The sequence below is a fragment of the Etheostoma cragini genome, chromosome 11 (assembly GCF_013103735.1).
Source record: "Etheostoma cragini isolate CJK2018 chromosome 11, CSU_Ecrag_1.0, whole genome shotgun sequence".
NCBI classification, from domain to species: domain Eukaryota; kingdom Metazoa; phylum Chordata; class Actinopteri; order Perciformes; family Percidae; genus Etheostoma; species Etheostoma cragini.
Window position 1 is genome coordinate 5,121,508 of NC_048417.1, and position 22,797 is coordinate 5,144,304.

Below are 22,797 nucleotides of genomic sequence, written 5' to 3' on the forward strand. Positions count from 1 at the left end.
AGGGGGGGCCTTGACCAACTGCCACTTGGCTCATTTGAAAGTCATGATGTCTCTCTCTCATGGGTCGGCCAAAGTCTCTGGGCAGGCAAAGCAGAGAAAGGGGAGGTTACCATTATGAGGTCATAAGGGGCAAGATTCAAGCTGGGTCCATCTGAGCTTTCATTTTCTCAAAGGCAGAGCAGAATACGCAGGGTTTGGTTTACACCTATTGGCATTTCTAGCCACTGGGGGAACGTAGGCAGGCTGGAGGGAACGCATAGTAATGGCAAAAACAAAAACTTACAGTCCAACACAACTACCACCAACTACAACCCCGAAAAAAGTAAAGATTTAAGACACAGTGGCGGTAATAAGTAAAAATGTGTTTTTATTCGACTGCATTGTTATGTGCAGGTATTTATATGGTGACCACGTGTCATAGATAATGTTAAATAATGATATAAAGAAATACTGATTGAATGATTATTGCAATATGCCCATATTTCCCTTTCCTCCATTTGAGACCGGTCTCACATTGCCAGACCCATCTCCACAAAATAGAATAGAAAATACTTTATTGTCGTTGCACAATCTTGTGTACAATTGAATTTTCTGTGCGGTACCTGAATAAAAAAGTACTAAAAGTAATAAAGACACAAATAAATACTCTTAAATACTATTAATTGTTGAAAGGCTTTTCAAAATTTAAAAAGGCTTAACATGAATCCAACATATTATTAGCAAATATAAATCCCCACTGATGACAGGCCCACTGGCCTTTTGTCAAGGTAGTCACTAAGGACATGTTTAACATTAAAACATGATTTATAAAACCATGGCAACAATTATTAAGCTATTTGAATAGCTTAGTATTCTATGCAAAAAGGTGTGTATTAAGGCTTTAGATCACTCTACACAGGCCTAATTGTAACTTCATTTTATAAAATATATGTAATAGGGGCTCCTTGCTCCATCTCTCTTTCAGTTAAGGGGTCCTTGGGCTAAAAACATGTTTAAGACCCCTGCTATACGCCAACGTGAGCTGTTTAAATTAGCTGGATACGAGGTTAAACCTCATTGGCTCTTACCAGTGTCTCGCCTTGCGTACTCCGTCCACAGCAATCCCACCGATCAGTCCCAAAACATTCCAGTTAAAGAGAAAATACTGTAAACATATATCATTCCTTGAAAGAACCACGCAGGCCTGCCTTGTTGCACACTCCAACCTTTTCTTCAAAACTAACTGTTATCAACGTGTAATCTGCTATCTCTAATTCTGTTGTTGTTTCCTGGTTCCGGTTCTCAACGTCCATTGATCCATACTAATATGAGAATAAAAGGCCCATCAAACCCTTTTTTTACGTTTCACACACATGCATTCTTATGTGTATGTATGTACAGTATGTGTACAGTAAAATGTGCGGACATCTAGTTTCACCATTCAGGGACAGTTTTAGTCTAAAATGTAAATATTTCTGGCCGCCTGGGTGGCTCACCTGGTAGAGCAGGTATATACAGTGTATACCATATATATAGAAGTCTACTTAGCAGGTTGGACTCCGCCCTGCGGCCCTTTGCTGCTAGTCATTCCCTTTCTCTCTCCCCTTTCATGTCTTCAGCTGTCCTATATAAATAAAGGCCTAAAATGCCCCAGAAAATAATCTTAAAAAAGGAAATTCCCTCACGTTGTGCATGTTGGGTGACATGTGTGATGGAATCTTTGTGCTCTGGAGTTGTTTATCAGGTTTTCTCCTTTTATTAAATTAGCTTTTCTGGCAATTGCTATTTGGAAATCTGACTCAGAGATGGGTGCTCTAGTTTCAGAGAGCTATGCATTAATGTGCCCCAGTGTCTGCGTGCCGTATAGTGTGTTACGTACGCTAGCGTGCCTTTGTCAGTGTGTATGCGTGCCTGCATGTTTATCATACAACTAATTGTTTGTGGCAGTTGCTTTCTCTGCCGCAATAAACTAAAGCTTTTAAATCCATTTGCAGCGGTTAATGCAATCAGCCAGGGTTACCCAGAGTGACTGAGAGACGCCTCGGGCACTTCTGACCTCAGTGATGAAACTTCAGTTCTCTGAGTCACTGTGTATCTGCTCTGGTTTTTGTTCTGCATGGACATTGGAGACGGACACACAGAGACAGACTATAGTAATGTATCATTGCATCTACAGTATTACCCGGTTTAGTCTTTAACTGAAAGAGAGCTGCTGTGAAAGCTTTCTTACTTGCTCGCATTTTGTGGTGAAGTTCCAACAACATTGAGGCAATGCTGCGTTAAGTGAGTGTTCTGATATGAAGGGAACTTTTTCAACCACCGGCTTTGTTTCACAGCACCACGAGTAGTAGATGCCCCAGCACCTGTAGCTCCTCCTCGCTCCCCCACTGGCACTGCAATAGGTGTCATTTCAGGTCAATATCCCCACCCCCCACGCCCCACCATTACGTCAAACTGTTGAATAAACAGGATACGTCATACAGTGCAATATTTACTATTTATTCATTTCATTTAATTACTGTGGAATAATAATTATTTATTATTTAGTACTTAACTATTTCCTTTTATTACAGTGCAATATTTATTTATTTGTTGTTAATACTTAACTACTTTTCACACTATACACTATATATTTATATATATATATAGTTGCACTCAGGACTGTGCACCAGGTCCCCCCCTCCCTCTTTTTTTCTCTGCACTACTTATACTTTATATTTTTCTACTTTCTATTTGTTATATTTAATATTTTTATATATTTCATGGCGACACTGTAAAAGGGGTTGCTTCAATCTCATTGCACAACTACTGCACTTGTGTATAGTGACAATAAATCATTCTGATCGTTTCTATAATCAGAGATTTCTTACTGAAGCTCTAAGACCCAACAATGGTATTTGGGACAGCACTTAAACAACTGCACCAAGCTTATTCATATTTGATTAGTTTCACATCATTATAATGCCCACCGCTGACATCACTCTTGTGAGTTACCTTGTTTTCTCTCTCAGATATTTTAAGCAAAATGTTTTTTATTTCAACTTTCAGCAAGAAAGCAATTTAGGTGGGAGAGAAATCACAGCTGGACTCTTAACATGTGATTTCTTAATAAGTATCTGTGTTCAAGAACAGTGTCCCTGCTGTTCTGACGTCAAGGTGTAAATTACGCACAGCAAATTGAACAACTTTCCAAATGTGCTATTGTGGAAAGACAAAGTCAAATTCGGTTGGAATTTTTAAGTCTAGTTGGGTCAAAAGTTCATTCTTGTCAGTTGGATGAAGATGGATAACAATCAGAGAAGCAGCGATGACTGGAGCTTCTGCCAGGAACAGGATTCATGAACGAAGGCCCCCGGTGTCCGCCCATCCCATCCCCCTGCTCCTCAACTTTTATCTGTGCACCATCTTTCCCCTCCCCTGTTTATTTCCTCCCTGCTCCTGGATCAGATTTCCTCAACTTCCTGCTGTGGATTGAGCTGGAGAGGATGCACGTAAATAAAGTGGATGTAGCGAGCAGTAGTCCAGGGATGGAAACGTGGGAGCTGTGAGCGTGCTGTATACCGTGCTGGTCAGTAGTACTCACTAGCATGTTACAACAATGTTTTGTTGTTTATTTACGAGTAGTGCAAGGTATTACAGTCTGAAGTTCAGTATTTAGATTACAGTTACTAATCCCGGTATCGCTCAGTTAGTTCAATACTTAAGCATTGTCGGCTTGTTTTCTGTCTTACCAGCAGTGCCGAAAGGTTACATTTAAAAGTACATTTTCGGGCTCCTGGGTAGCTCACCTGGTGGAGCAGGCGCGCATGTATATAGAGGTTTACTCAGCGATGCAGCGGCCGCAGGTTCGACTTTGACCTTTGGACCTTTGCTGCATGTCATTCCCCCCACTCTCTTCCCTTTCATGTCTTCAGATGTCCTATATAAATAAGGGCCTAAAATGCCCTCCTACTTCTACTCTACTACATTTTACAAGGAACTATTGTCCATTTTCATGTCTCATGTACCACTGTTTAAGAAGAAACAACATCTAAAAAGAAAACTTTAACTTATTTGTTGTTGCTCTGCATCTTCAGGCCCTTTGCCAAGCTTGCACAAGTCTGTCCACGGAATTCACAGAATCAAAACTTATGTTAGCCCTCTATCATCTCCCGGTAAGAGTGTAACAGGGATAAGTAACTGTAAAGTAGTCAACATTGTAAGCTCTTAATCTAATTCTTCTTTTAAAAAATGGATTAGATTACTGTCCAACGCCAGCAGTTACAAAGCTAGCTGTTGGTGGTCCGTAAATACACCCACACTGTGGATTGACTGCTTGCTAAACCACAACGTTGTGTTTTTATGCCTCTGTCCTGGCGGCAGGTGTGGCTGGAGGCATTGTGTCTACTAGTTGTAGCCCCCTTCTTGTGAACGCGATATCTCGGGACCACCTGGAGGAAATTCTTTAAATTTGGCAAAAAAAGTCCACTTGGACTCAACTGATTGATTTTGGTGGTCACAGGTCACTGTGACCTCACATAACAAATATTTTGGCCATAACTTTGAGAATAAGCGTAATTACAACAAAAACTTCATACAAATGTCTAAAAGGATAAAATAATGGAACGATGACATTTTGTAATCAAAGGTCAACTTCACCGGGATGTCATGTTCTGCAAAAACAATTTTCTGGCCATAACTCAACAACGTAACTCAGGAACAGAAGGGGGCCCATTTGGTTAGATACTGAATTGATCACACTCCTCTTTAAACTGTGGTGACTGTACAGATCTTCTGTGCTGCCGGGTTGAACATGTGTGTTAGAATTCATAGCTTGTTTCAGCAGCATCCATATTTGAATCATCGTGTACTGTCATGGCTACAGCTTTGAGTTCTATCCAGTTCCTCTGGTCGTCCACCATGGGCTCATTAGTTTTGATGACATTGAGCTTCAGGTGGTTGTTTCTGCACCATTTGACTCAGCTCTCTATCAGTCCTCTGTACAGCTTGTGTCTCTTAGGCCATGATCCCACTTGCCGTCTTTCTTTTTTGACAAGTAAAAGTTGACATGGGCACTTTTGAAGTTAAAAAAAAGAAGAAGCTAGCAGCATGAGAGCAGCCTAGAGCGTCATTGTTGCTATAAAATAGCTACTACTATAGTACCAGAGAGTGCTATATGGAGCAGTGCTAGATAGGGTTAGGGTCTGTGCTAGATAGGGAATTTGTTGAAAACACGGTTTACTCCATAGGATTTGAACAGCTTAAAAAAAAAATGCCATTTGTGAATATTAGTATCAACAGCATGTTTTCCACTGTAAATTACTGATTACTTCTTCAGATGAGAAATAAACAGGGGTGTAGCACAAAATTCTGGGCCCTTTAGAAGGGCATTTTCCATGGGCCCCTCCTCGCATCCACAGATATTCATTCTAACCTCTTTTTGGACCCTCCTCACACTGGGGCCCTGGGTACTTCATCTGTACCCCTCAGTCCGGCGCCCCTGGTGATAAGTAAAGTAATTGATGAGTAATGGATTTTATTGTTACAAGTTAAGTATCTCAACACTAGGCAGTAGACAGATGCTGTGTTTTAGAAACCTCCTGTTTCATGCATGTTCTGACCAGGTTCCCATTTCATCTCCCCTCCATGACTCTTTTGTTTTCTTTCGTTGCTTGTCAGATTCTCTCCTCCCACTCCTCTTCAACCAATCAAACCCAAAGCGCCGTCCCCTCACCTTTCCTTCTCTCGCTCCCCCTGCTTCCTAATGTCCACAAACCCCTGCCCATCTCCTTCCCCCTCTAGCAGTCAAGCTGTGACACACCATGAAGGAGGCTAAATTGGGCCGATCACATCCAGAGATATTGTTTTCTTCTCACACAACAGAAACAGTGCCTATAATTACTTTGATTCACGCCCACCGGTCTGTGTGGCTGGAAATAGTTTCTGTATGAAGCTGCTGAGTTGCTCTCAGAGGATGGTGGGAGAGTGGTTGACCTTCCGGTAATACATTTACTCAAAGTTACAAAATTATAAATGGTCCTTTAAAGAGACCAATAATTTTCAAACAAGATGGGAACAGAAAAGATGACATTTCTTAAAGCTCCTGTTTATAATCTGTTCTTCTTGATTGTTTTTTTCCCATCTGGCAAATTCTCACTCTGTGTTTGTGTGTGTGTGTGTGTGTGTGTGTGTGTGTGTGTGTGTGTGTGTGTGTAATGTATCATAGTAACATAGTGTTCTTTGTCAAATGGCCAAGTGCTCTCCCCCGTACCCTTACCTCCGTTGGTGTTGTTGGTGGCGAGGTAAGCTGCAGTTCCTCTTGACCATCTGCCATGACTCTGGCCACCCTGAGACAATAACAGGCCGCTCGGCGAGGGAGGGCATGTGGGCGGAGGAAGGATACACAAATTTGCCTGATATAATTATAGCCTAACACCTCAAGCCGATGCACAATGAAAGCTGCAGCTATTGCTGTGGGGGATTTTTTATGTATTGCTCAGTTCCTAATAGAAGGGTTTTTATAAATAACTCATCATTAAATTTAAAACTTACAGAAAAACCCAAACCAGCAGCAAGTGCTTCCTGTGTTGCCAAAGAGAAGAAGATACACTATAGTTTATTCCTCCGTGCCGTAGAGCTGCGTGTTGTTCAGTGACCTGCTTCTTTGTTATGATGTATCAAAAAACCTGACTCTGCACTTCGCTGGCCAATTATGTAACCGGTGATCAGACAAAACATGATGGAGTGTAACATTATGTTTCATAGTCACTCAATTTAGCCTTGTACACCAGTTGAAAAACCCACCGTAATCAGTCTCACAAACTGGTTAGTTTTTAATAGTTTTTTTTAATTTATTTAATTTATTTATTTTTACTCATAGGACCTGACAAACTAGCACCATGGGGAGCACAACAAGACACAAATGGGCCATTTAAGTGACACTCCCACACTGCATCACAACTCTGCACTAATCACTATGACTGATTTGCTGTAAATGCAGCCTTATACTGTTAAATGAATGCACAACTAGGGGGCGCAATAATGAAACCATAAAATATGAATTTCATATGCAAAATTCAAATGCAGTTTTATCTCAGAACAAATGGGCTGAGTACTGAGTACTTTTCATTTAATTCGTTGATTCTATATTCTATATATTTACGTTTAAGGTTTTAATCATGATTAACCTATATTGTGTAACCTTTGTAGTTGTTTAAACAACAGCTAGAAGATTCTCACCAGTATTCAGAAATATTCTAACATGTCATCATGTTCGGCGTGATTTTTTTTCTTTTATATAATGAATTAATTTAAAATGCCATCAGAATGCCTGCACAGCAGAGAAAGTAGTGCAACACAGCAGTGACGATTTTCGCTGCCCGCTGCTTGGCAAAGCAATACCATCCCATCCCAGAATGCACTGTGGCTGCGTTATGTAAGAGGCTGTTCTGTTCTATCTTTAGCTCTACCTCACTGAGAAGTAACAGTGCTGGTTGCCTGAGAGTCAAAAGCACAGAGATCTGATGAGGCTGGAATCATCAGTGAGGTGAGAACCAGCACAGTCTGCCATCAGGCTCGCACACTGCGACACTAGCAGGATGGCATGCCCATTTTTGGTAGCTGGAGGAAGTAGAGGTGTATGTAGGTGGGCGTGCGAAGGAGGGGGATGTATATATTTAATATATAATACAACAAGAATAGACTATGTTAGTAGTACAGTTTTTAAGTCCTAAAATAGGACAGTTTATACCTCTTTTGTCTTGCTGTATAAGACTGAGTTACAGCTTCACACACTTCCTGTTTTTTTAACATAAAAAAAGACAGACTGAGTCCGTATTTACATCCAGCCTTCCTTTTTAATTCCTATCTGTCATGTGTAGCCATTGGGTCACTACTCGTCTTAATCCCTTATGGTCTCCAACTGTGCATGTTCTTCTTAATGGATGCCCAATCCTATTAGAATTATTTCCTAGAAAACTCTGCAGAGACAGAGGGATTCATGTGCTAACCATGTGTCTGTGCTGTAGCATGCAGTTTAAAGATGACAGCTGCCATTAAGGACACTCGGATCATTTCCTGTGCAGTTTTCTGGGAATTTGGGGGTTTTATGACACTGGGGGGAGTTCATTCTAAAAGTAGAGGATTGCATTGTATTCATATTTTAACACTGATTCTAGTGTTTTGTAGACATTTTTTGTGAAGAAATAAAAGACTCAGTATCCTTGAATTAGTTCTGTAGTACTCAAGCCAACGTTTTTCTATTTTCTCGGACAAGTCTTGGACTCGTTGGCAGTTGCACTCGGACTGGGCCGTTGGTCTCGTCAAATATTCTAGCTGGTCTCGAGCATGTTTGGCACTATATGCTTCTTTCTATAAAGTAACTTCCTCCTTTAAAACCAAACCATTGATGCAGTACACTTCAAGAATCTGTTTCATTCAAAATCTATTTAGAATGTATAGTGTTAGTCTCCACTTATTGATCATTACATAGAATAATACAAAATTAACATCTTGAAATAGAAGATATACCGTCTCTCACATGGCCTAGATTATGAACAGGTAAGTGAGTGGTCTTAAAGCGGATTCTATTTTCTGTCTCGGTCTTGAGTGTCTCTGATTTTTGGACACGGTCTTGACTTGGACTTTAAACTCTTTGGACACGGTCTTGACTTGGACTTTAAACTCTTTGGACATGGTCTTGACTTGGACTTTAAACTCTTTGGACACGGTCTTGACTTGGACTTTAACCTCTTTTAACTCGGTCTTGACTTGGTCTCAACTAGTCCTCATGTTGGATTCAATAAAGGTGTACTTGACTATACAGATCTGCCTTGAATATGTGGAGAAAGATTTTAGATTTTAGATGTTGGCAACATACAGCTAAAGTTGTATAATAAATTAATATAAAAAGCTGTTTTTATATTAACAATGGGTGAAATGTATGTAATGTGAAAGGGATCACATGTAGTGACAAAATTACAGAGAATTATCATTCAACTCTTCAGCTTCCCTCTGCTCAGTGTTTAGGTTTTATGGCCCACATTTTTACTGTTTTGATTCACTCTCATCAACCAGGTAAGCAGCCTGGTTTTTAACCAGCTCTGATAAACTCCCCTGTAAACTACTGTACATGCACAGCACAGACATAGTTACCAGCTAGCTGGGGCAGGAACTGGAGAATTTAGCAGCTTAAGAGACGGATATTTGCCTCAGTTGGTAGAGACCAAAAACAGAGCAATGAAAATGAAACCCACTAAGACAGACCAGTCAATCGGACTACTATCTATATAATTATCTGTTTGAATGCACCTTAGTATCTGTTCTGCACCTTATTCTCAACCGCACTATTTTAAATATAGATATTTACACTCCCAACTGTATATATCTAGATATTTAAATTTTTCCGATTTTTTTATTTTAGACTTGGTATATTTATATGTATCACTCTACATGCTCTGCACACCCATATAAGCATTTATTAATTTTCATTTATATAGCAAATGTCTAGATTTTTCTACAGTGTTTTTAATTGTTTCTGTGCTATATTTATTAAGCTGTTAACTTGCACGTAATATAGTAATACACTGTACAGTGGCATGACAATAAATAAATCTTGAATCATGACTCTTGAATAAGATAATATTGGACTTACATTCATCAGGTAGTCTATAATGTCTGTCAAAAAGTTTTTGTCCCTCACGAGCACTTCTGTGTGTGTGCCCTAAGCATTTAATTCTTACGAGGACCGACGCAACTGAAGCACTGGCTTTGAGTGATTCTAAAACGTTTGTTCCTTGCTCTCTCGAGCTGACATTTTATTTTTGAATTGTCATCTGAAATATTAAAGAGTGCCAGTGACTCAGCAGCAGCAGCAATCTTATTCCTGTATAAACCTTGATTATCTTCAAAGCTAGGCACGAAATGGCAGCACTGTCTAAATGCCACACATGCAGGTCCACACTCGGGCTTTTATACACGTGAAGAAACTGCACATGCGCCACATTTTAGCTGCTGTACAAAGATTTATTTTGATTACAGTGAGAATAACTGATGAAGAGATGAAACTCCATTTTTCTAAATTAATTTACAGATAGTTTTGTCAATGATATAAAATCAGAAACAACATGGAATGTGTTGCCAACTGTTAAGTGGTCTCTGTATTTCCATCTGTCCTTGTGTCAAAATGTTTACATACCTTTTTTTAGGTGATAAGTCATGACTCAGTATTGCCCAGAACTCATTGGCACCAGGCTTTTTGCAGAACACATTTCCTCTCCAGCGCAGAGCAAAAAATATGCAACAGTTTCGTTTTTGTGGTCAGTAACAAAGCCAACAGGCTGAGCAAGGTCTGACAACCTTGGGAAATTATTAGCGTTGTTTACACTTTAACAGACAGACAGACAGACCGACCTACAGCCTGTGGCTCCAGTCACAACAGGCCGCGCTGCCAGCCGGAGCTTGTCTGGGCTGTATTAAGACCCTCAGGGAATGGTTCGACCGGTGCCACTGCGTGCCTCTTACAAACTCTCTTTCTTTTCTTCTCTTGCTCTGAAGCAAACTCAGCTAGAGCCTTCTAGAGACTCTTATTCTTGGCATTTTCAGTCTGGAATTAACATTAGAAACATGTAATTTAAAAAAAAAAAGAGTTCAGATTCTTAACGTCCTTCTTTGACATTTTAAGATTTGTATGATTTAGAGAGGCAATCAGTGGAAACCCATTGCTTTTTGCATGCATGAGGAAGGACTGGCATATTTAGGTTTAGGTGTTCAGCTAGCACCAGCCTGCCTGACTGGATCAAATTATTCAACTCCCAGAGTGCCACACTAACCTGCATGATTAACCATGGAGAATGGGTTACAGAGGCAAGAGTTTGACTCAACTCCAGGTCTATGTTTCTACGTGGCAGCACCAGACCATATTGGACAAAAATCTGAATAAACTATCAAAAATAGGAAAGAGAAGAGCTTGTAATAAATACACTCATAAAACCAACTCAAACAAATACAAACTAAGCTGAAAATAAACGCAAGAATCCGAGAATGACTAAAAAAATAATATCTTTGATCAGCTCCTCCAGCTTTGTTCCTGTTACTATGTTCAGACAACAGTTCATTATTGTAGATGAGTTGCCACCAACACAGTTTTATGAGATTTGATTCTGCTGTAGCACCTCACAAATTATCACCCTGGCTGTGAAGACAAAACATTTCTCAGATTTCTCTCTAATAATTCATTTGTAAAATCTGTGAAGTGCCCGGGGCCTCACAAACACTCTCAATCATATTAGTTTTTTGATGAGCTAATTAACAAGAAATGTCAAATGACATCATCACTGACCTTTGAGATTATGTTTGTTAATATTGACTATTAGGCGTCACTTTTTCCAAAGAGAGAGAGAACACAAAGGGGAATTCACAGATTGCAATGAGGACACAACTATTAAATGTTTTGACGCTCTCAGAAAGAGAGACAAACCAGTGGGCCAATCATGTGATCTCTCTCCTCTCTGTGGGCCGATCAGACCATGGATGTGAATGGGCAGTTTTCAGATGAGAGACAAACGCCATGGGTTGTTTGCATTTCTTTCAACTAATTACAATCGCCTTGGGGGGCGCAAAGCTCTGGACTCAAAATAGTCTCAGCAAAAACTTGTTTCGGTCAAACATTCACACAAACATCGTTTGGTCTTACCAATGTATTACCGGATATACTTCGTCCACAGTAATTGGTCCCAAAACATCCCAGTTTGATGGTAAAAAATGTAATTATAATCTTTGTAAATCTTTACAATCATTCCCTGAAAGAAGCAAGCAGGGTCCGCGTCGTTGCACCAGTGTAGCTTGCTAGCTTGAAGTTTGATGTGGTTTCCCAAAGCAAAGGGATTTTAAGAACACACTGAGAGCAGAAAATGAGGGGCAAAGCCTGACCTCCGGAATCCGTTGATCCAGGCTAAAGACTAGTTAGTGAACATAGTGGAGCATTTAGCAGCTAAAAAGACAGATATTTCCCTTACAAGTTGGTGGAGACCAAAAACAAAGCGAAGAAAGAGAGAATTGCCCTTACATTTATCAGATGGGCCCAACTCCAAATGAATGATCATGTTGCTCTGTAACTGCTGGATGTGTAAATAGCAACTAGACAGAATTCTGCACTGTCATGGTGAATTGAGAAAGTGAATCAGATGAGGGAAATACATTTGTGAAAAATGTGCTTTATAGTGCAAATATTTACCTTTTCCTGTACCTTTATTTTTGAGTTTGGACAAGCAACGCACCTATAACTTGTCATAACATATCTCTATTTTACTGTCTCTCTCTAACACACACTCTCTAATCTCTCTCTGTTCCAGACTTCAGTGACCAGCTGGTAGAGGTGGTTGGCCTGGAAGGGGCAATAGAGATGGGTCAGATCTACACTGGACTGAAGAGTGCAGGTCGCAGACTGGCTCAGTGCGCCAACGTCACCATCAGGTCAGAACCTCCCGCGTCTCAGCTACATTTAATCCGTCCTCATCACTTCCTGATCTCCATCCTTTCCCAGGATCTGCCTCGTGTCATCAACCCTCTCCTCCCTTTATCTTCCTTTTGGTCACCCAACTGGAAGCTGTACTTTCTGCACAAAATGCATCTCACGTGTATGATCAAAAATGTAATCCTTTTGAGGAGTTCTGCATTTGAAGGCTAAAATCCCTGCAGCATCCAAACAATAACGTACCTACTTAACTATATATTGCAAATATGCGTGAGCCGTTGGAGCCGAGGACTGAGTTGCAGTTGCAGTCCCAGGATAAGAAATGACTTGTCTGTAGTGTTGAGTTTGGATTTGGTTCTAGGATGCTCTCTTTTGTGTTTTAGTAAAAAGCAATCAGGTCCAATGTGCTTCATCTACAGCTAATGTTGTCTGTACTTTGGAATGATGTATGATTTGAATGCATGGGTTCAAATTATTTTTCAAGTAAGCTTTACTTTTTTATTCACTGACTTTAATTACAAGTGAAAGCTGACCTAAATAAATAGGATAAGGAAATAGAATGGATCGGATTCGATAAACATATTCGATACTGGTTTCAGATTCAATTCAATTATATCAAACAAATCAAACTGCAAAACTGTGGTTTCTTTTAAGGATTTGACCCATTATTACGTAAAGAAAGTGTATTTGTTTCAGACTCAGCCTAGTTTACATCTACAGTGAGCCAGTTATTTCACCGAAGAGGTGACATTTACGAGTCCTTCTCTAACTTGTTCTGCAAACTGTCCCCAATATTTTCCTAGACCCGAATTAAAAGAGCATTCATCACAGTCATTCTCCCATAGTGTGTTTTTCTAGCCGGAGAGGCATGCATGAAAGTCTTAAACAAACTTTGAGTGTGTGCAAATGCGTGTGTGTGTACATATACAGTGGGTCTGGGAGTTTATAGACTGGGGGCCTGTCTGGGAATGGGTCTCATGGGAACAAAAGGTGCAGTGTTTGACCCTGTCCTGGGGCAGTGTGAACAGGCCTCTCGTGCCTCAGAGGTGTGTGTGATCTGACCTTCACAACCTCAAAACCCCACCCTGTCCTCCCTCTCTCTCTCTCTCTCTTTCTCTGCTCTCCCTCCCACCTCTCTTGCCCGCCCTTCTGCTCTCCCTTCACAGGACGTCCCGGCGGCTGCCCATGCAGATCGATGGCGAGCCCTGGATGCAGCCCCCATGCACGGTGAGAGTTACAGTGAATCAGAATCTGAAAAATTGTTTTAAGATTTAAGGCATTTTCAGCGTGTTATCAAATTGATAAAGTCAGCTGTATGCCGGACCAAAATATGTGTCCTCAGCTTTTATTCTGTATGGGTTGATTTTCTTACTCTTTTATTCATCTTCCTCCTCTGCACGCCCCCAGCCTCAACCTCAAACATGCCATCAAATACCACAGTCCAACTATTTCTTCATAAAAGAGGGAAATTATCTATTATCTCTTCATCCTCATGGCATTTCAACCTTTTTTTTATATTGTTTTGGTAGACCTTAATGAAGGTGGAAGAAAGAAAGCTTTTTGTTGTGTTATTTGCAAGGCTGCAGTGACTGAAGGTTTTATAAGTCTGTTGTGAAGAGCGAGGAAGTGAGGACTGTCAACCTTGTGAAATGTCACAAAAAAAAAGATATCGAGAACCGCTTCCTGTGCAAACATTGTAGCATTGTCATGTTCTTCTCTATCTGAATCTTACAGATCAGGATCACACACATGAACCAGGTCCCTATCTTACTGGGCCCGCCTCAGAAGACGCCGTTCTTTTTCTTCAAGAAACGCAACCGGAGCCGCGACTAGGATACATGCAAGCACCCACAAAAACACATAGAGTCCATATACGCAAACACACACACACAAACACACACATGCCACCCACTGTACAGGCAGCTCCATCAGATGACTGTTCCCTGGTTGGAGAATGAAAGTGGGACGTTCATCAACAGGATCACAGTGGGGAACATTCCTGAAGTCAGGATGCCTACAGACAATTAATTCCCAGAGGAATGTGCAGTGATGGCACCCAAAAAGAAATTACTCTCAGTACAGCACCGACCTTTTCCTGTGTAACCATCATCCTCTAGTTATTTTCCCCTAAACTACGTCCCAGCCATGGATTTAGTTTGAGTTCTCAAACCAAAAAAACTCATGCCAGTACTGCACTGCCCGCTAATCAAAACTCTGGTGGCTGGGATTTTATCACGGCCCTCAAATGAAGTACAGAAAGTGATGGTAAGGGGACGTAGGGGTTTAAAGACAGCAGGTTGTATGATGAGAAAGAAAGAATGCCAACACACTACAGGGAGAATGAGAGAGTGAGAGCGGTGTGGCAGTAACCGAGGTTGTCAACAAGGCCGGTGAGTAAATAGAGAAACATCCACCTCTTCGTTAAAACACCTGTATGAATAATGAAACAGCGGTTGCTTGTAAGAGCGCTCGCTCCGGGGCCTCCCCACAGACTGACAGCACGGCACAGCCCAGCAGAGAAAAGAAGAGCAGCCTCATCCATTATTGACTTATTTTGTTTGTGGGTTGATGGCAGCAGGGCGTAACAGTGGCCTGGAAAGGGTTGGAACATGCAGGGATTTTGGCCCCTTAGCATCACTGGGCTACAAAAACAGATCCTCTAAACCATATTTACAGACTGTGTGGATGATCTGGCGATAGACTTCAGGCAGAGGAAGTTCCTGTCCATTTGTTCTCGGTATAGATATCCAGTTGAGATTGAAAAGCAGAGATTGAAGACATTTTCCTTCTTAAGAAACTCATCGGTCCTCTGTAGTTGTTGAACGTTACGGATACATCTACGCTAATAAGTTTTCATGTTTAAGCTGCGTTTTGAGACTAAAACTATCTCCAGTTTTAGCTCCAGTTGCAGAACTAATCTCCGTCCACATTAACACGTCTGACAACACATATCACACGACCATTCACATACACTCGGCATGCACATGCTAGTGTAAACAGGAAGCAGATTGTCTGACGTTACTCTGCGGTTGAAAATCATGGATGTATCAGGTTAAAATATAGAAGATCCTTTGGAGAAAGAACAACGGCGAAAAGTAAGATTAGGGATTTATTAGAGGTTTGTATGTGAGCCTACCTAACTGAGAAGACGTGCAGTGTCATTTCCAAAAGTCTCTGTTTCTGACAATAGATAAAAAAATGAAAATACCCTGAAGGTCAACGCCATCTTCCGCACTATGGGGCCCGTAGAGCTGGCGCACTAGGGACCTGCTGGTTTAGCGCTTTGGACTAAGATTCAATCGGCGGCTCTTCTAGACTTTCTAAATGTTGTGGTGAAACGAGTCATTTTGCAGGGGTTGTGACTGATTTACAGACGTCTCTTTCGCCGTGTAAGTCTATGGAAAAACGTCTTTTTGAGTCCATCGCAGTGCGATGGACAGGGAAGTTGTAACACACCTGTTTTGATCACTATAAATTGGCTTCAAAGTTTGGCGCACTTGCCGGGGGTCTATTCCAGACTACAGATTAACCCCGGAGTTTTCAAACCAAAACATTAAACCAAATGTCTCAGTTTTACAGGCTCGGAAAGTAGTGTGAATACAAGGCGTAAACATGGCAAAAGATATTTATTTTTTTCAAACCAAAACATAGATTTAGTCTAACTCTACCATCTAAATTGTATCAACAGCAGCTCCTGTGCACTGTATGCCATACAGTACAGGACACTTCTAGTGGAGGATTGAAATAAATCGCCACAAGGCTACAACAGCATGGGGCCCCAAGGGTTTTTATTTACCAGAGCATTGACAGGGGCACTACATTTATCTTTCTATTTCAGGGAGGGTCTTAATTCTCCCTCAGTGAAACTGTACGCCTAATTACCATGTCAAACATCAACTCACAATGTCAAGTTTGCTGTTGGAGTGCAAATCCCCGAGTCTGCCCTTCCTGCTTTAATGCATTCATGACTTGTTTACCAAATACGGAGGAGATGGTACTGTGGAGGAATTGTGTTTGACGGAAGATGGATGTATCATTCAGAAACCAGAGAGCTTGGTTCAGCGTTTATGAAGAAAGTATCCATATAAATGCCCCCTCAATATGGCATAGTATACTATACAGTGTGTGCAGAAAGAGTATATGTATATTTCTGGAACGTAGGAGTAGCTCACATATACTGTACACACAAATGTGTTTTTAATATATCATTGTAATTAATGTGGAAATCTTAGCTTAGAGGAGTTCAGATTAGTATTCTTTGCCGTACTGAGCTGCTGCAGTTGCTCTCTGAGTGAGTTTTGTCTAACTCACATTGTTTTAGATCAGGGTTTAGTGTTGGATCCTCTCCTCTTCTCAGCTTGGCTTTGTCCTTGCTTGTTAAAGAAACTCCGAACAACAAGTGCATCAAAATTACAGAATGTGTGGCAAAATAATCTCTTGGTTCATACGGAGCTTTAAACACAGCATTCATCAGCGAATGGAGCTGGCTGAAGTCCTTGTTTATCCTCTAAAAGTAAAGCTAGACCAATAATAAGTCTATTGCAGATATATTGATGTTGGCGTACATGTTGGCAAAAAAGAAATAAGAAATTTCAGTAAAGCAATGTTCTGATACTGTATGATTGGTGTATTTAAACAAAAATAATCATCAGCCTCTCTGGGGCTGCACCAACATTTAGCTAAATGCTAATCTCTGCATTGCTACATGCTCACAGTTATGATGTTAACATGTTTATGTTAAGTTCACCATGGTTTCCATCTAACTTTAGCATGCTAATGTTAATCAGCACTAAGCACAACTGAGGCTGATGGGAATGTCAGTAGTTTTGCAGGTATTTGTATCAAAGTATTAGTGGTAATAAAGTAAGTAAAGTAATAGTATCAAATTCAACTTTTGACCTGAAAACTTAAAACCACAGATCTAAACCTCATGGTGACGCTAGAGGAAAAGTCAGAGGATCAACTAAGTCAGTAGGATTTATCAGCTGGGGACCATGTAGTATATGTCCTCACAAAGTTTCATGGGAATGCATCCACTAGTTATTGAGTTAATTCAGTCTGCACCAAAGTGGTGGATCAACCGATCAGCAAACCAAAATTGCCATCCCTCCCAGTTGGGATAAAATATAGTTTATTTTTCAACTGTAAAATGTCCCACTCAGTACATATCTTAGCCATAGTTCTTCAAAGAACATATTTAAGGGAGCCCCCTAGCTCACCAAGTAGAGTGTGCACCCCATGCAGGCTAAGTCCTTTGCAGTGGCTCAGGTTTGAATCCGACCTGCGGTCGTTTGCTGTGTGTCATCCCCTCTATTTCCTATCCTATCTAATAATAATAAAATCTTAATAATCTAAAATCTAAATAATCTAAAAGGAAAACCCCCAAAATGTAATGTGTATATATAGGTAATGGACCTTGAAGTTAGAATATTTTGTCACACATACTTTCCCCAAGTTGAAGAATGCACTTTTATGCCCAAGAAAACATTATGGAAGACAATGTAAATATGTGAATGTTAAAACTCAAACAATCTGTTGAAATGTGTGTGTGAAGAGTGCAGGGTGGAGGGAGACTGCTGAGAGGGTCTGACGGTACAAACTGAGCTCCACTGTAGGGTCAGGCTCTGATGCCTTTTATACCCTGTTTCCCTTTAAAATACACTGAGTCATTCCTCTTGCACCCAGGCCCCATGAAAGCAGACAGGTTAGTTGTCATGTTACTGTCATCCATCTCAATGGTTCATGTTTATATATACTGTCCACCTATTGAACTGTCAGTAATGCTAAGGCACTATGGGAATGTCACAAGATGAGAAATACAGCACATTATAATCCTTTTCTCCTTAATTTGTAGTTTTTCCCAATGGAGCCTGGGCGCCAAGAGATCTCAGCAGGAAAAGAGTGCATGTTTACAGTACCTTTACATTTATTGAGAGAATTGTTTTAGACGGCTATATTACCAAGTGTATATATTTGTTTATAACATTTTATCTGAGGTTAACTTACATCACCGCATGCCTGCTGAAACAAAAGGAGAGTGAACAAACAGGAGAGTGTGGATCAGACCATTCAAAAAGTATTTCTTGGGTTAAAAAAATTCCATTTATTGAATATACATTCGTTCATTGTGGTCTTCTTTTCTTTTTTTGGCAGCATGTTTATAATCATGTGCAAGAAAAGGCAGGGAAGTAGCTGTCTTGTTCCATTAAAAAGAAAAAACAAGTAGAATCCCCCGGATGAAGTTTCTACCAGTACTACATCCATTTGTGATTTGTTGTGGAATCAAAGGGCAGCAACACCAACGTCCACGCAGGGCCTGTCTGTCTGAGTGAATTTCCAATATCTGTCACAACTCTGTCTATGTCTATTTCTGTCCTTTGAAGTAATCAATTGCCTTAACAAATAAATGGGTCTGTTATATGCTCACAGCTTTGCCCAGTGCTCAAACAGTTGACGGAGAAATCAAATCACAGTGGATGATTATTTGTCACAAAATGTTGCCCTAAAAGTTACTAGAAAGGAATTGCTTTAACCCCTCACTGTCAACAGCTGAGCCACATAACTTAGACAATTGATACCGACAATTGCGACAATGTTTGGCAATTTCTGTGGCATCCCAACCTTCAGTTAGCGGCAGAGGTTTGTATCCATCGAGGTAATGGTCTTATGTAATTTGCTGCCACTGAGCTGGCCTTTGTTAGCAAACAAAGGAGAAGATTTCTGTGTATATCTTCATCTGTAGGCTGAGTTTCCTGAGGCAAATTGTCTTTAAAGATAAGACATCAAAGTCCATGAAAAGAGACCAAAACCAACAATACGTTATCTGTCTCCATTGACTGTGGCTACGACCCTGTCTGTGGTAGAACATTTGTTCTCATTGAATATTTAAAAAAACAGGACACATATTTAGCTTTCAAAGGCTCTGTAATTTCCTAAAAACAGCTGGGGATTGTAGTTTTTAACCAACTTTACTTAAACGGGAGTAAGTGGTAAATTTGTGGAGACTACTTTCAGTAACAGATTAATACACATTGTATGTTTTCTTTCATTTATCTGGCTGCAGAAAGGTGTGTGTGGGATTGACAAACAAACAGTGCCCATGTTCGTTGTAATGAAGGAACATGTGACACAGGGCAAGCGTGTGGATCACTGATGTGATTTTAATAACTTGGACAAGAAGTATTATGAATTTAACCGTACGAGGCTTTGGCTACTTTGGCTTTGATGTGATAGTTGATTAACTGAATTGTGGGTTTTGGTCTTTTGGTGGGATTTAGCATCATTATCCTTTATTGCTACTTTTTAGATATTTGATAACTGATTCTCAAAGCATTCAAAAGGAACATGTAGTTAACCAGGTTCAATAAAAGTAAAAGAAAAACCCACACCTGGATACTCAACTATAAAATGCATGGTTTACTTTTTCTTCAGTTTGGGATGTCTTTTTGTTCTGAGAATGTTGTTTCTGAGCAAAGCGACAACAAGCTGGCACTAAGAGCCATGGGCTATTCATCTAGTTACCTGACAGGTTTCCAGTTGTAAAAACACACAACATGCAAAACACTTGGCTCTCCAGTCTACTCACGCTATTGGCATCTCTGTCTGTCTTTGGACGAACGCCTGCATCTCAGTCATGTTTTTCTCTCTGCTAGAATTTTCCTTTGAAGGAAAAGTTTCAAATTCTGGCAAGACATGTTCATTGGTTTTCTTGTCGAGTTGAGAAGATCCTTACCACTGTTCTGTTGTGCGTCAGGAGGCATTTAGCTTAGCTTAGCATAAAGACTGAAAGCATGGGGAAACAAGGATGTCTCAAAGTCGTGGGTGAAACCCAAAATTCAATGGATGTAATGTCATAGTGTTAATTTTCAGAATGTCAACCCTCGCACAACAAACTCTGCAGTCATTCTTTCCTGTCTCTACCATTCAGCCCATATAATGGACTAAAATGTAACTAGTCCTTTACGGCCTATAGTCCACACGCACATGGGTATGTTTGAAAACAACGTTTCTCCCTCCTCTGACTGATGTACTGTCAAGGGCATGCCAAACCTACAGAGGGGTGATGTAACCCTAAAGCCATTTTGGCCAATCAGAAGCCTGAAAAAAAAAAGTGCCAACACTAAAAAGGTTACTGAAATTCTTTACCCTGGCACGAGTTTTGATACATTTTCAGTGCCCTAAACCACAGTTTGTGTGTGGATGATAGGCCAAAAATTACCCATGTACACATGGACTCAACCTAAGAGTGACATGTCACTGTATGATATTTATTACTGCCACACAACTCTGTTTTTAATTAGCAGCACTTTAATTAATCAACAGGATCACAGACAGGATTCCATCTGCCCCCCCCCCCCACACACACACACACACACACACACACACACACACACACACACACACACACTGCTTGGTTCACCCTGTCTCTCCAGTCCTTACTAGTGGGATCCAGATCTTGTCCTGGGACAGATCAGATGTATTGAGTGACATCAGAGGCGCAGAACCCCTGCAGCGTTGTGTTGCTGCACATGTACACTAAATCACCCAATCATAGAAATAGAGTTCACAGAGTGGATCACAAATCAGAAACTACACATCACAAAAGCAACTTCATCACACAGCTTCAGGGGGATTGTTACAGAGTAGGAAAAACTACGGTCTGTAACCAAGATGAAAGTTAATCAAGTTACCAAACTCTACGTCTGTGATATGATCCTTCTGTTCCCCCCCGGGGGTGGTTAATTGGCTCTCAGCCCACAGAGTGTCAAGGGCAGACCATCCCCCGTGTTGTCCAGGACCTGATTGGATGAAAGAGCTGGAAAATCAATACGTTCAGCCTCTGCTGTCTGCTTTACAGTATATCACCCTCGCTGTATGTTTCCATTTCCATGGACGAAACAGTTTTCCAGATAAACAGAGAAGGTTGAATATGCATTTTGTCTAGGGCTGTAATCAACCAAAGAAAATCTTGGTCGACTAAAGTCCTGAAATTTAACTTAACATCCAGCGGGGTCGGGGTGGTCTGGGGGGGTCTGGGGAACGCTACCGTAGTTGCGGGTGGGTGCGGCGGTAGTTATAAAATGATTATTAGACTATGAAATATGCCAATTCTGATATGTTCATATAGCTAGCCTACTCAAAACAGACAGGGCAACCTAACGCAGACAGGTTAGCTTACCGTTTTTAGGTGATACGCCATGTTTGTAGTTGCGCTGCGATATGCAAACTGTTATTTGCAAACTTTGCATTCAACTTTTTTCCGTTATCTATTTTTGTAAAATACTGCCACCCTGTCGATGTCTTAGACATGGTAGAGGAGGACTGACTGTAAATTAAACACTCACAATTAAAATATTATTCAGCAAACCACTAAAACAAGGCTTTCTAGTTCTATCTTCAATCTGTTGCCAGTAGGCCGGGCTAATCCAAAAAAATGAAAACAAGGGGGGTGTTCTGAAGAAAGACTGCTACCTGTGAAACAGGGATGCTCTGAAAAACATCCTCATTAGCAATTAGTGCTTTCCACCCATTACCCTAATGGTCTATGCTTCCACCTGATGAAATAACACGGCAAGACATCGACCAATCACAATATTGGTCGAGCCAGACGTATCGACCAATAAATCGACTGGTCGACTGGGGGATTACAGCCCTGATTTTGTCTATTTTCTTTAAGAAGCTAATGCCACTCTTGGATTTCTACTTTAGCTAATTGGATTTGAAACAACTTTTGAACTCCACACATGACTTCTTTATTTAATAGAAATGTATCACTAAAACACCTTTTCTTTTTTCAAAATTTTTCTTGTACTTTAAAAAAAAAAAAAAATCCCCCATATAAACTCTGACTCTACGTGTCTTTGGTGAAGGAACGTGAAGAACCTGTTAGTGTGAATAACCATAACATTTAAAAAAGAACATAAAAAAAGAAAGAAATTTCATTTGTTTTCACATAAAAAGACTAATGTTAAAATAGACCAGTGAATGTATCAACATTTCACAAATGTTTATCTTTTATTTAATAGATTAAACTGTTAAAATCAAGTTTAATACTGTTTAAGCATTTCTTAAATAAAATTGCTGATTAGAGAAAATTTATTTTTACAGGTATAAATATCCTTCATCATACATTAATTAAATACAAAACTACTGTATTTTTACAAGAAAGTTACTTTTATCTATTTTATAACTTTTTTGTGCCCCAGCTGTTGTAATTTTAAATATATATATTTACTATTTCCAGGTACATGCATTGTTTGCATGGAGCAGTAGCCTTACCCCTTCCATTTGCTCAGTTGTGATATAATTAGAATGTATTACATGGTGCGTGAAAAAGTCAGAAACCTGTTTATTATTTTTAATCTTCA

General features: G+C 40.3%; 1 protein-coding gene across 6 annotated transcripts in view; it reads left to right on the forward strand.

Moving 5' to 3' along the window:
• Positions 1 to 20,837, forward strand: part of LOC117953091 (diacylglycerol kinase beta) — a 107,753-nt gene extending 86,916 nt beyond the window's left edge. For 5 of the 6 annotated variants that reach the window (XM_034885853.1, XM_034885857.1, XM_034885856.1 and 2 more), the window contains 3 exons: positions 12,309 to 12,429; positions 13,597 to 13,657; positions 14,165 to 17,615. In XM_034885853.1, coding sequence (XP_034741744.1) covers positions 12,309 to 12,429; positions 13,597 to 13,657; positions 14,165 to 14,263 — 281 coding nt within the window. In that variant the 3' untranslated portion in view covers positions 14,264 to 17,615. Of the gene's footprint in view, positions 1 to 12,308; positions 12,430 to 13,596; positions 13,658 to 14,164; positions 17,616 to 20,789 lie in introns of those variants that run through there. The other variant, XM_034885855.1, reaches the window with a different exon arrangement.
• The last annotated feature ends 1,960 nt before the right edge of the window (positions 20,838 to 22,797 follow it).